Source organism: Botryllus schlosseri, chromosome 3, assembly GCF_051294905.1.
Source record: "Botryllus schlosseri isolate E-star chromosome 3, Bs_hap1, whole genome shotgun sequence".
NCBI classification, from domain to species: Eukaryota; Metazoa; Chordata; class Ascidiacea; order Stolidobranchia; family Styelidae; genus Botryllus; species Botryllus schlosseri.
The window spans coordinates 6,446,990-6,460,197 of NC_137238.1; the positions used below are offsets into that span (position 1 = coordinate 6,446,990).

General features: G+C 40.5%; 2 protein-coding genes across 3 annotated transcripts; both read right to left on the reverse strand.

Moving 5' to 3' along the window:
* Positions 1-437: 437 nt before the first annotated feature.
* Positions 438-4,525, reverse strand: LOC145436583 (uncharacterized). Its single transcript, XM_080313962.1, has 3 exons — positions 3,863-4,525; positions 3,618-3,778; positions 438-3,182 (listed from the first exon to the last, which is right to left on the reverse strand). The coding sequence occupies exons 1-3, from the start codon at positions 4,043-4,045 to the stop codon at positions 2,063-2,065; spliced, it is 1,464 nt and encodes a 487-aa protein (XP_080170088.1). The 5' UTR covers positions 4,046-4,525; the 3' UTR covers positions 438-2,062.
* A 169-nt stretch (positions 4,526-4,694) lies between these two features.
* On the reverse strand, positions 4,695-5,246 carry LOC145436606 (uncharacterized). Of its 2 annotated transcripts, XM_080313997.1 has the most exons (3): positions 5,140-5,246; positions 4,968-5,072; positions 4,695-4,913 (listed from the first exon to the last, which is right to left on the reverse strand). In XM_080313997.1, the coding sequence occupies exons 1-3, from the start codon at positions 5,219-5,221 to the stop codon at positions 4,714-4,716; spliced, it is 387 nt and encodes a 128-aa protein (XP_080170123.1). In that variant the 5' UTR covers positions 5,222-5,246; the 3' UTR covers positions 4,695-4,713. The 2 variants fall into 2 exon arrangements, with proteins under 2 accessions (XP_080170123.1, XP_080170122.1); XM_080313996.1 differs by having other exon boundaries at positions 4,695-5,072.
* Positions 5,247-13,208: the final 7,962 nt, after the last annotated feature.

Below are 13,208 nucleotides of genomic sequence, written 5' to 3' on the forward strand. Positions count from 1 at the left end.
AATGGAGCTATCCTCACACTGTCTGAATATGATATCCATTGGAATTCTGATTCGCACTTTCAGTGGACTATCCCGAATATCGGTGTGTAAATGTGCGATTTTCTTTCGAACTGTACTCGAGAAATATTTTGAAAGGATGAAATATGTGCCCTTATCAGCAAGAACTTGAGTGGTTGACTTTTTAGCTGATACAACATGGAAATATCCGCACACTGTTAGATTATGATATCCATTGAAAATTGAATTAGGACTTTTAGTGGACTATCCGAAATGTTTTTCTGTATGTATGTCCTAGGATATCCGAACCGCACATTTTCGAATGTGGATAGCCACGTATTAGCCCACGTCTGTCCAACCGGACACTGGGACACTCGGACACTGCTTGGATAGCCATAGGCAATTATGTGTTTGCTGGGATGGCACAGGCCTCGTCAGGATGGGTTTATTTTTCCACCGATCCAAGAAGTAGTTGTTAAAAATCCCATTTCTCAGTCTGCTTCCGCAATCCACAGCACATTGCATAAAGCATGTGACGTAAGCCCGTGGCAAGATTTTTCTGAGTCAAATTTTTCTCCCTACTTTCCCCAACTTCTCACCATTTTGCCAAACCCTTCTATTGATATCCCCCTTGTCCCTTCCAGATTTGGTAATGTTCCTAAAGGTAGCATCCTCTCATACCAACAACCTCCATCCGCCATTGATATTTCAGAATATTTTCCTAAGTTACCAATATCCAATTTGCACGATAATCTCGACCTTCCTCTCCCTTCTCTCAAGCAAGAAATCCTGCACTTATCGCTTAAAGTCACCCCGTTTGATGCTAACATGGTCGAGAAGGATACTAGACTGCAAAGTGCCTCTGACTTGTGGCACCGCCTCCGAAAATTTAGACTAACCGCGTCCAACTTTGGACGCATATGCAAAAGACGAGGTGATCATGACAAACTATCCAGTGACCTTCTTAAGTCAAAGCATGTCATGACAAGTGCAATGAAACGGGGTCTAGAGTTAGAGAGTGAAGCTGCGCAAGCATATATGGAACATTCAGATGTCACATGTTCGCCCTGTGGTCTAGTTATTTCACCAACCTACCCGTGGCTTGCTTGCAGTCCTGATAGAAAAGTGATTGACAATTTTGCAGATGATATGTATGGCTTGGTTGAAATTAAATGCCCAACGAAGGAAATTAGTAATTTATCTTACATGCAGAGAGCACATGGCCACTATTTTCTCAAAGAGAATGACAATTACTTTTATCAGGTCATGGGCCAACTAGCTGTTACAGGACTGGCATGGTGTGATTTCGTGGTTTACACACCTTCAAAAAGGGTTTATATAAACCGTATTCATGCTGATGAGAATTTATTCAAAGAAATATTCTCGAAGCTGGAAGCATTTTATTTCCAATTTTTTTTGCCTCTCGCTGCGGTCAATGCTTGATATTGTCAAAACACAAATTTGTGCTGCAGTATTTTATGTTCCAGGTGCAGATGTGCGTCATCAACCAACCACTACGCCACGGACCTTCAATGATGGACAAGGCTATTTCGAAATCTGATGGTCTCGAAAGTGAGAACTGTCACTGACACCTAGCCCATTTGCTGGATATGAAAGGGTCATGGCGACCCCGGAGATCTTTCATTTTCACCGGGTTTAAACTTTGTTCTCCATGGTGGTCACATCCACCAAGCCGCTCACTCCCAGTTGTGTCCCGGAAAGCTTTGCATAACTGGCTAGTTCCTAGCAAATGGCGGACAATTTGTCGATATATCTAATAATTTGTCAATATACAATACCGCACACGACTGTTGAATGCTATTTGTTGTTTATTGAATAGATAGGAAATGAGAGGATTATCGATCTAAAGCAGTGAATGAGACTTGTGTATACATAGCGACTACTCAGTATTGTATCCTCCCTTTGTTGTAGACAAGGTAGAGGATTTGTTACTGTACGCATCGTCATTGAACCGTCATACATGTAATGACGTTTCTTATAGACCCTGCGATCAAATTTGCAATTAATGAGTTCCAATAGTTCTTTAAAACATGCAAGGAAAATTTCAAAACAAAGGGCCCCTAAAGTTGGTGAGAAGACATGCCACACACCACAACTGATTCGCAGTACCGAAAAGAGTGAGTGGAAGGGGACGGCTGAAAAGCTGATTTTCTTTAACTCTCCGAATAGCACGTTCTACGTGGACTCTCAGCGAGGCAATTTCCTGCGTTCGATGAACCTGTCCTTCTGAAAACCGTCCTTCGGTATTTATAGGTGGCATGTTCAATCCAATGTTTCGGTCCTGCAAAAGTTTTTCAATATTAAATCCTTTGTCAGCCATCACCGAATCACCAGGTTCAAGTAGATCAAATAGGCCAGACCGTTTACATATCTCCTTGTCTGAAATGCTTCCAGAATAAAGCGAACTAACAAAAATGACAGGGCCATGTGGAGCAATACCAATCAAGCATTTACAAGTTACATAGTTCTTATAGTAAGAAAAAAGTTCACTCTGAAGAAGCAAGGATGATGGTACCTGCACTCGTACTTCACAGCAGTCTATTATAACACGTGTGCTACCATAATTTCCGAATCTGAAGGACTGGGGCATATGTTCTCTAATTTTCTCTCTACTTGCCCAAATCGGCAAGCTGCCAAGAGTAAAATATAAAAAATTTGCCCAAGTTATCGATAACCTGCTAACAGATGCAGTGGACAAGTTGAATCGAACACCAAGGTCTTTCACTCCAAAGCCTTGGTGAATCCGACAAAGAAATAAAAACAGTTCGTCTTGCAATGGCAGGGTTCTTGAATTTGCCTTTGCATTGAAATTCATCAGCTTACCACTTCTGACATCATCTTTAACAGCTGACCAAAGTGGAACAGTTGCAGCTGTTGATGAGATTATGTCAAAAAACTTCAAAAACACACCATAACTTGAAAATCCAGAATAATAACGAAACATATCATCGGATGCCTTGAATCGTTCAATGCCAAATGTGCACAAACTTAGCTTTTCCAGTTCTTCACTTAAATCCTGAATTTTTTCCTTTGCTTTGGATAACTTTTCGAAGAGGGGCAAATCTTCTTCACAGTACGTGTGATCCAGCAATGGCTGTTGTCGATATGGACTCTGATGGTTGATGGTACTTGGCCCAGGAATTTCTTCTGGAGTGTGATGTCCACTACAAATACATTTAGATGCATTAATAACATGCATGTGACAGAAATGAAAACATTCATAGTTACTGTATCTATACGATCAACTAAAAATGGCAGTTATTGAGCTCGGGATTTTGCTGTACTTATCATAATAACCAGAAATACTTTTACGCGATTCCAGAATGGCCAAGCACACATTGCATCTTTTTTCTGAAAATGAGTAGTGCAAGTAGTATTTTAGCTGCACTAAACTCTACATATTGTTAGCAAGGCAGTATTATGTAGTGATAGGTTACTCTCCCTTCCACCCCATTGATATATGTGCCGAGTTCGTGAAATAGTTTTGAATAATATTGGAATCTCTCACACATAAAAGACCTATCTACTGTGTACCGGTCACTGTTAAGAAATGAAAGTAATTTGTAGCACCATATCATGTCAGTATACATTGACCTCACATCTGATGCCTGTGCAACACCCTTCTTGCTGGTGGTGTTGACTTCGTCCACTTGAATATCCCAGGAACAGCTCCCATCTTCAAATAGTGACGTCCGCCAGACTTCAGTCTATAATCCTCTTCATTGAAATGCTGCCCACAAACACGTGTATTTCCAGTTATCTAGAGAAAAGTCAATAGCAACATTATCACGACAGAACAGGAGAGAGTATAATCGGATTGAAACACTTCAGGTAATTTACTCACTTTGAAATTCGGCCCGATTTCACGTCTAATTCTTTGTATCCATTTTTTCCTAATTTCTTCTTTCACGGGAAACCTATGAAAAGATAAATTAATGGTCTTTCTCGAGTCATTGTTGCATTTTGGAACACAACAATGATAATGTGATCTTCCTGTCACAGTCCACGATCCCGCATCTGCATTCATGTCTGTTATCTCACAGGCAATACCGTATAATAATAGATTGTTTATCGTAAAAGCTCTTTACAAGAAATCAACCTGTCCATATTAAACATAAAACTGTATTACAGGAATAAAATCACTAATATAAATTACGTAAATATATCCGTTATGACCAGCCATTTTACACATACATTAAATCTTAGAAGCCAAGCTGATATGCCATGATGTTCTTGACTTCAGGTGAGTTGTCACAAACCAGTACCGAAAAATCGCGTAAAACGGCTGAAATCGGCTGTTTTTCGCTAAAATAAAGATTCCATGCTAATAATAAACATGCTATTTATCTTAATTTAGCATCGATACCCTGAACTGCATCATATCGACAACCCACGGAGATAAATAGCGAAACCAACTCCGAAACTGCCCTCTGTCCGCATGAAGCAAGATTCTCCGACCGCCATCCCTTGACCATAATGGCGGCGCTCGTGAGCAAAAATGAAAATCGTGCATTAAATTATGAATACGAGTTCTATCTCTACACTTCGATATTTCTTCTATCTTTCGATCCATCTCTCTCTCTCGCAACTCAATCTGCTCCTCCACCCAGTGCCTAATCTATCTCCACTCAATTCTGCTGCCTTCAATTTATCCGTTATGTACGATTATTAGCACATTATTGAAGTAGACATATTTTAGGAGTCTTGTAATTTTTCAATTTTCAATTTGAAGTATACTATTTTTAGCCTAAGTTCTTCTTTTCTCAGTTCACTCTCCTCCTCCATCATTTTGCTTTCTCTCATTCTCAGTTCTTTCAGCCACTTTGCTTCCTTCATTTTTTCCTGTAGGTATTGAGTCTTTGACAACTCAAATTCGGTACCGTACGTACGCTTGTCTAAATAAAAAAAATTAAAGTTCGTTGGACTGCGCATCAGAAGTATTAACTCACCACGGCAACTGGAGCTGGAGCTGAGGTTCATGTCGGGGTGCATTACATGATGATAATGTTCATCGTTATCCCCTTCCTCGCCCGTCTCCGAGTGGAGCACTACGTCTATTAATTAGACAATGACATTTGAAAATTCATTACTATATCAGATGTATCATTTCCGATAACTCACAAGACGTTTGGCCATCGTCGTCGAAGGGATTGCCTAGGTCGTGGATTTGACCCGGGACGACTGCTATAAAACAAATTTTCATTTCAATCTGCCCCACACATCCTGGAATTCAAAACATACATGCCACTCCCTCACTAAGGGGGTCCATATTAACATCAATCATCCCTCCTCCAGTCTTTCGGCGCTCTTTCTTTAGCTGCGCGGCATCAGCCTTAGAACGGTCTTTCATATTTTGCCATCGCTTTTTCAAGCATTTGACCGTTCTCTGGCAGCTGATGCCGACAGCATTAAACTCAAGAGCCAAAAGCTCCCATGCGCGGTCTTTGGCCGCTGCACAGACCTTGTCTGTTTTTTTATTTTCGACAATAGGATTTTGCTTGATCAGCTCCAAAAGAAGAGCTTTTTCTCTCGGAAGAAAGTTAGGCTCCCTTTTGACGCTTTTTTCGAAATCGTTTGTGGCCATTTTTGTATCTGTCACAAAAAGCACCCATTACACAAAACTAATGTCTACACTCTATATAGAACTTTATCTTGGACATGCTCAGCAAGTTTGATTATGATAAGCATGAATTTTACAGAGTACATATACGTTGATCCTGCGTATAAAAATCCATTTTAGGGTCAGGAAACAAAATGCAATGCCGCGACTTCACCCGGCAGTGGTTTTATAGGATTTTGTGTATCTCGGATAACTAGCGGCGGGAGTCGCTAAGGTTACGGTCTACGGTTGGCTGCGCGACCGTGAAAATTGACACTTAAGTCTGGTGGTGCGCTGACTTGGAATTGAGTGCCGATCTGAACGGATTTGAGTGTGAGTATACTTTTTGGCGTGAGCTGAGCACTGAGTCTGTTGCTTGAGTAGAGAATCGCTGCTCAGCAGAGGAATTGGGCTCGGCCCTAAAAATGATGTGGTCTCAAATTGAAGGTAAAAATGAACAAAAATTTTTGGTTGCAGCCATTTCCTTCAGAACGCCACCGTAATGGAGCTACAATTTATTGAAATTTCTACAAGACCAGCTGCCGCGACTGCTTAACCCGTTACATGGCACGATGTCTTCATCGTCGCACTTGCTCGATGCGATAAGGCAGTCACGCAGAGAACGAAACTTAGACACATTTCCTTCATAACATCGACTGACAACTATCTAAAATTCGTTCTCTGCGTGACTGCCTAATCGCGTCGAGCAAGTGCGACGGTGAAGATATCGTGCCATGTAACGGGTTAAGCAGCAGCGGCAGCTGGTCTTATAGAAATTTCAATAAATTGCAGCTCGATTACGGTGGCGTTCTGAAGGAAATGGCTGCGGCCAAAAATTTTTGTTCCTTTTTACCTTCAATTTGAGACCACATCATTTTAGAGCGCAGTGCCCCTTTAAGTATCGATTTCCAGACGTCATTTTCCGGGATTGTGTTGCCAGATTATTTTCGCCTTCCACCTGACACGCGTGGCTGATCTTGTCATGGCAACGCGTCTGTGTCGTCCCTAATTTCGCTCACTTACCAGTTACAAGCCATTTTTACCAGTTACCACACAAGCGGTTTTCAAAGCATTACATGGGTTTCTGTACTTGAAATCTGGATTTTTTTCAACATCATGTTAGCCAGGTCATTTAGGGCCCGAAAATGAAGTATAGATTAGTAAGATCATAATGTTGTACTTATAACAATATAAGCACATTCGAATATACCCTGAATTCGTGCTTGACAGTTTATTTTGCGACTGGGTTACTGAGCTTTCCCGTAATATCCCAGCTCGGAATTATTGAGCAGCTGATGAATGCTACTTTCGAGGTACCACCCGTGATTTTCAACTGATACCTGATTAACAGTAACTTTCCTCATGAGCTCCAACTGTTACTTTTCAGCGATATACTATATTCCCTTCTCTAGAACATGGCTATCTAAAATGGAATACCGAAGCCGATTAACACGTTTAATTGAAGACCCACTCGAAATATTAGAAATAATTGATGAAGAACCAGAACGTCCGTGCGCTACACAAAAGTATTTAAAAGACGTAATGAACCCATTCGAAGTCTATTCTGAAATAAAGTTCAAAAGCCGTTATCGATTTTCGAAGGACTCCGCCATTGACGTCTTCAGGGTGATAAATCATGAGTCGTTGTCAGTTCGGGGACAGAGTCTACCCCCACTGCTCCAATTTATTGTGGCGTTGCGTTTTTTTGCGAAAGGGCATATACAGCAATCAGATGGTGATTTGATTGGTGTTTCGCGTAACACAGCAAGGCGGAGCCATACATCGAATCGCTAATGCAATCGCCACTCAAAAGCCGAGTTTCATCCAATACTTCCAAGAAGATGCTCGGAAGCTCAAAGAAGGCTTCTTCAAAATCAATGGCTTTCCGGGAGTCGTGGGGGCAATTGATTGTACACACATTCCGGTTGTATCACCAGGCGGAGATATTTAGAAACCGTAAAGGTTTCATGTCAGTCAATGTGCAGGTCATATGTGACAGCAACAGGAAAATTTTGAACATTGTTTTGACATGAAAATATGCAAATTGATAAGTATTTTTGGACAAAACTATTTCGTAGCGCCTAAAAATATAATATGGCTCTCAGACCCAGCTTATCACTGTGAATGAACTCAGATCACGCTTCTGGATCTGATCTTTGACTGAATAATTCTTAGCTTGATGAACTAACGCGGCCAACTGATATCATATAACATCCAATCTGATAACACTATTATACTCTTTATTGTCAGTTACCTTCACTATGTTATTGTCAGTTGATTCTTTAGTTTGTTTCATTTCTGAATACCACCTTAAGTTACATAATTATACCACCAGTTTTCAACCTTTACAACCAGCACAACCATGATAATTCTTACATGCAATCTGACGCAACGTACCACCACCCAAGTCTCCTCATACTAGAGATGATCCACAGCAACGATAAAGAACTCTTTTTGCATCAAGACACCTTCACAACTCGTTTCGTACCTAAAGACGGCGCTTGTTTTCCACGCCATAATTGACCAAGCAAGTACAATTCAGACAAAAATTCATCGAAAAAAAAATATAGAGAATACTTGGAGAAGATAAAAGAAGAAGACTTCTTCGCCGACCACTTCTTGATCGAAGCACCTTCTGATACGCTGAAACTTGACATAAAAATTGATCAAATTACAGACCCACACATTCAGAATTATACATTTGACAATCACACTGATGCACCAACCCTTATCCTAGCCCTCTAAAATCGTCACTTTACATGGAGCTTACACCCACCCAAAAGTCTGCGCAATAGCACCACCAACACCCTTACCCGCATTTGCAATACCAAAACTACCCCCCTTCTCATTGGTTAACCAAAACGACCAATCCCAGACTCTCCCGCATCTACACTTCCTAACTACTGGAGTAATGACAACCCCGACTTTACCATCTTCCTTCCGATTCCACGAATTTCGATAAGAAAACCTTTAAAAAACTACTCCACTCTATACATACCGACCTACTGCAATTCCTCTCACTACTTCTGGCCTGGTTTATTCCAACATCACTATCACCCTGTGGTGTATTACGTCAGTCCAATCACGTCTAATGATCATTTCTATTGTCTACTAATTGGTGCTTTTACGTTGCTTATAAGTGCTCGGAGTTTTCTGTTTGGTGGCTTATTTTTGTTTGTGAATAAAGACACAACACACCCACCAACAGAATTCCTTCGAAACCACCGAACCTCCAATCATCACTATCACCCACGAACATAATTTATTCGAAACCATCGACCCCTCCCATTTTCATTCCATTACAACCCTTACTAACAATCTGAATTCGGCTCGTGGAAAACTTAACACCATAAAAGAATTCAAAAATATAAGAATCCCGACTCAACCAACACCATTACTAAAATTATCAACCTATATTATCAAGACATACATGACATCCTCACCACCAAACAACATAATTTGATTTAAAAAATTCTAAATTCTACAGACACATACTGTGAATTCCAGTATGTCAGATATTTCAGGTTTAGGCCCCTCCTTTATACCCACCCAACAATTTCGATACCCTAGTAAATTAAAGAACGAAGTCCACTTAGCTTACTTTTAAAAACTAACCCTCATAGAGAACACCTTAGAAAACCAAGACCCATTCATGAAACCCACTCCGCTTCCACTTTAAAAAAATCAAATTGGTCATATCAAAAGCACATGCGCTGTATATCACAAGACATGTTGGGATGTCAGACTGAATGCCTTGGATAACTTGAAAATTTTAGGGAATCTAAATTAAACCAACATTTTCCAATTATCAACTAAACCATATTAGAGAGATAACAAATAGGAAAGACATAATTACCATTTCAGATAAAAATTTAGGTTTCTGCATGAATTCGACCAATTGGTATATTAACGAATCTATTAGGCAACTAGGACAAAACATTTACCCACCCATTAACCTGAATTTGGAATCTATATTGGATAGGGCCCTCTGTGATAGATATACTATCACTTAAAAACATGGAGAAACCCTAGAACCATTAAACGTCGCTTCTTTAGAACTCAGGACTAAAGAAAACTGCCACATCCCTTTATTCAACTCGCTTCCAAAACCTCCCAGATTAGGACCTTTCAACGCTAAGCATGAACCAAAACTTGAAGGCAGATATCATTTCGGCTCATTCTTGGATCACAGTAACTTTTTAGGCCACCGCTCTCGGTAATACTATTCTCACCGTGCACCATTCAACATCCAAATTATTACCTCTGATTTTTAATCTTTATATCCCAACATAAGAAATGAGGACGTCGTGTATGACTTGAACCAACTAAAACATCCTCACCATCTCGGACCCAATCTTTAACCTTGCTGTTGATCTCTTCGTCTTCTGTCAAAAACACTGCTATTTCTCCTCTGCTGATAATCAGTTTATTCAAAAAGATGGATTAGATATGGGTAGTTATAGCCCCGCCCAAACTGCAGGCCTTACCCTCGCCATATTTGAAGAAGATATGATATCCCAAATCTCCACGACCTGTTCCATCCAATTTTTCGTAGGTACCTATACGACGGACTCATTATTTCCAAACTCCATCCATCACACCTCCGCTACGTCATCCACTATATCTTAAAAATTTACCCCAGTCATTTCAAGATCACCTTCAATTGCAACCCCATCCACAACCCTTTCCTTGACCTCACCCTTCGTTTCGACCATAGGACCCTCACCAAGGGATTGATCGGTTACAATACCTTCTTCAAACATACCCTTTGATTCCAATCATCCCTCTCACACCTACACCGGGATTATAGCCACTGAACTCACCCGTTACCGCAGAACCAATGCGACCCCCCTATCTCCAAAACATATTCACCGATTCAAAAAACGACTTACTGGATTAGGTACTTGTTCAATATGAGCTACTGTAGTCACTTTTCAATTTTATGGTGGCTCAGAAGTATGTATGTTTTCATTGAATCTGCGATTGATAAACCTCAGATCCTGAAACCTACCCGTGCCGGTTTAACTGTGGCTGGGCCCCATCTCTTCCCGGTTTGAAAAGCAATTGATTTATGCTGTAAATCGCTGTTACGATAACATAAAAACTAATGTTGTGTTTACCACCAAACAATTGCTTCCTGCAACGCGCAAAGATGTTCTTCCTGCTTCTCAACAAAGCAATATATAGTCTATGACAGTGGTTCCCAACCTTTTTCGACCTATCGCCCCCTTTTCAAGGTCAACACCGATCATCGCCCCCCAAATTTTTTGTGCACCATAATTGGGCATACAGACTGTAATCACCGGCGGGTTGACTAAAAAAAAAGGTCAGCTTTCCCCGCTCAGAGCTGAAAATAACGTTTTTTCGCTCCGCATTGCTAGGTGGATAACTAAAAAAAAAAAAAAAGGTCAGCCGCTTTTACGCGTCATCGCCCCCCTATCGCCCCCCGTCGCCCCCTTTGTCCATTTTCGCCCCCTTCGTCATTTTCGCCCCCCTAGATCGCCAAATCGCCCCCTGGGGGGCGATATCGCCCACGTTGGGAACCACTGGTCTATGATTTCAAGTGCCACGGTGATTGTCGGTACGTGGGAAGAACAACTCAGCGCTTGCAGGAACGCATCAAACAACATGTTCCGAGCGTTATTTGATCACGCACATTGGACTCTCGCGAAGACGCAGCCGTAACTGATCTGCGATTACTAGAACGTAATCAGGCCATGGCTATGAACTCTGCCATCGGCAACCATTTGGCTGAGAATGCAACTTGCGCTAAAAACTATCGAGATGAAAGATTTTCTATATTAGGCAGAGGCCGCACCAATTTCCATCTGTCCGCACTGGAATCGACTTATATTAAAATCCAGAGGTGGTCAGTAACGAAGTACTTCTACTTTTTCGAAGTACTCAAGTAGCTTTCCTCTACTTCTGGTACTTACTCAAGTAGATCTGATTTTCGCTACTTCTACTTCTACTTCCTAATATTTTGTGATCTACTTACTTACTTTTCGCTATTTTCAGTTTGTCAAGTAGAAGTAGTTCAATCTCCCAATCAGGAAGATAGCCTGAGGACTTTCGGAGCTGTTTTCACGGAGTATTAACATTTAATTTTCATAAAAGTTTAGTAAAGCAACGAATTTTCGTCGCGCTTCGCGTGCAGTGGATACGGAATGACCAGTATGATGTCACGAAAGTATCGGTGAATATAATTTAGGTGGAGGGTTGGCTTGGTTCCGTTCACACCACATTGTCGCCCTTCACCCATATGAAATAATTCATCACAGTATATATGACTCATCATAACGTTTGAAACTGATGTTTCGCAATCTAGCATTTTCTTGTCATATCGTAATCTAGCATATATATGTCCATGGCGTGTCCTAATCTGGAAGAGTGGACTTTGATTTTTTTTTAGATTTAGAGCTGTTTTAGCATACCACCTTTGCAACTTTCTGGACTAAAAACATGAAATACATATTCTGCTTTTAGAAATAAAATTTATATTTCACTTTCAACTCCCAGTATCATATACTTCGAGTTGTAGTTAATATCAGTTCTTTTGTCCGAATAACACACATGTTGAAGTATAAAAGCAAGTGCTGTAATGCCTTCAATTTCTGGAAAAAAAGCTACACAATATGGCATTATTACGGTCCACCATATTTTTTATTAACGTTTACTAATCGCGCAAAGTGTTAACACCGTATCCTATACAACTCCTCCATATTTCTCTTCGACTAAACTACGGGCCTTACAGGGAGATGGCGCCATACCATGCTATTTTCCAAAACGCGTTGTTCGAGAAAACAGAGGATCAGTATCGCATTTCCCTATCAATACTATCATTTACAGCCCATGATGTGGACGAATGCTTATGTCATCGAAAATTGGATACCTGCTGGTATGCATCAATATGAATCGAGTTCGTCACCAATCACATCTAGCTCAATTTGCACCATTTTATAATCCATCCAATCAGGATCGTTTTCACAACTACTTACTTACTTGAGTACTTTTAAAGACAGTCAATTCTACTTCTACTTCAAGTAGTTTTAGGTTGCTCATGAAAGAAGTACTTCTACTTGTACTTGAGTAGATTTTTTCGTCGCTACTTCTACTTGAGTAGCTTTCTTGACTACTTTGACCACTTCTGTTAAAATCGACCGACCGCGCTTGTGTCAGCAGAAGGAATTTATAGTGAATCTAAAAATTGGCCACTAGCTGCGCTCGCGGTTTGCCTGTATTTCATGTTGTTTGTTTCTATGACGTCATAATTCGTTCTATGCAATGTAGCTAGACACATATTTTTGAAATTCTCCATTTGCTGACGATTGCCCTTGAAAAGTGTCTGCTCGAAAAGCTTCGGGTTTTAATATATTTTACTATGATTATATTATTAAAATGTATATTTAAGTTCTGTACCCCAAAGAGTCTCTTCAAATACTTCCGAAAACGGTACAACAAGCAGCAGCTAATTACCATCAATACGCTGATAAAGAGTCGGGGAAGATTGAGAACTGCTTTATCTACAACAGCCTTTTTGAAGGCTTATATCGCCAAAAAGACGTTACCGAAGTTTATCAAAGGTATGATA

Bases quoted from the DNA above. Each gene is read 5' to 3' on its own strand.
- LOC145436583 (XM_080313962.1), bottom strand. From the start codon at position 4,045: ATGAATGCAGATGCGGGATCGTGGACTGTGACAGGAAGATCACATTAT. The intron at 3,779-3,862 runs GTGAGTAAATTA...ACTTTTCTCTAG, and splicing joins AAATCGGGCCGAATTTCAAA to ATAACTGGAAATACACGTGT. The intron at 3,183-3,617 runs GTGAGGTCAATG...ATGTATTTGTAG, and splicing joins GTGTTGCACAGGCATCAGAT to TGGACATCACACTCCAGAAG.
- LOC145436606 (XM_080313996.1), bottom strand. From the start codon at position 5,221: ATGAAAATTTGTTTTATAGCAGTCGTCCCGGGTCAAATCCACGACCTA. The intron at 5,073-5,139 runs GTGAGTTATCGG...TCTAATTAATAG, and splicing joins CGACGATGGCCAAACGTCTT to ACGTAGTGCTCCACTCGGAG.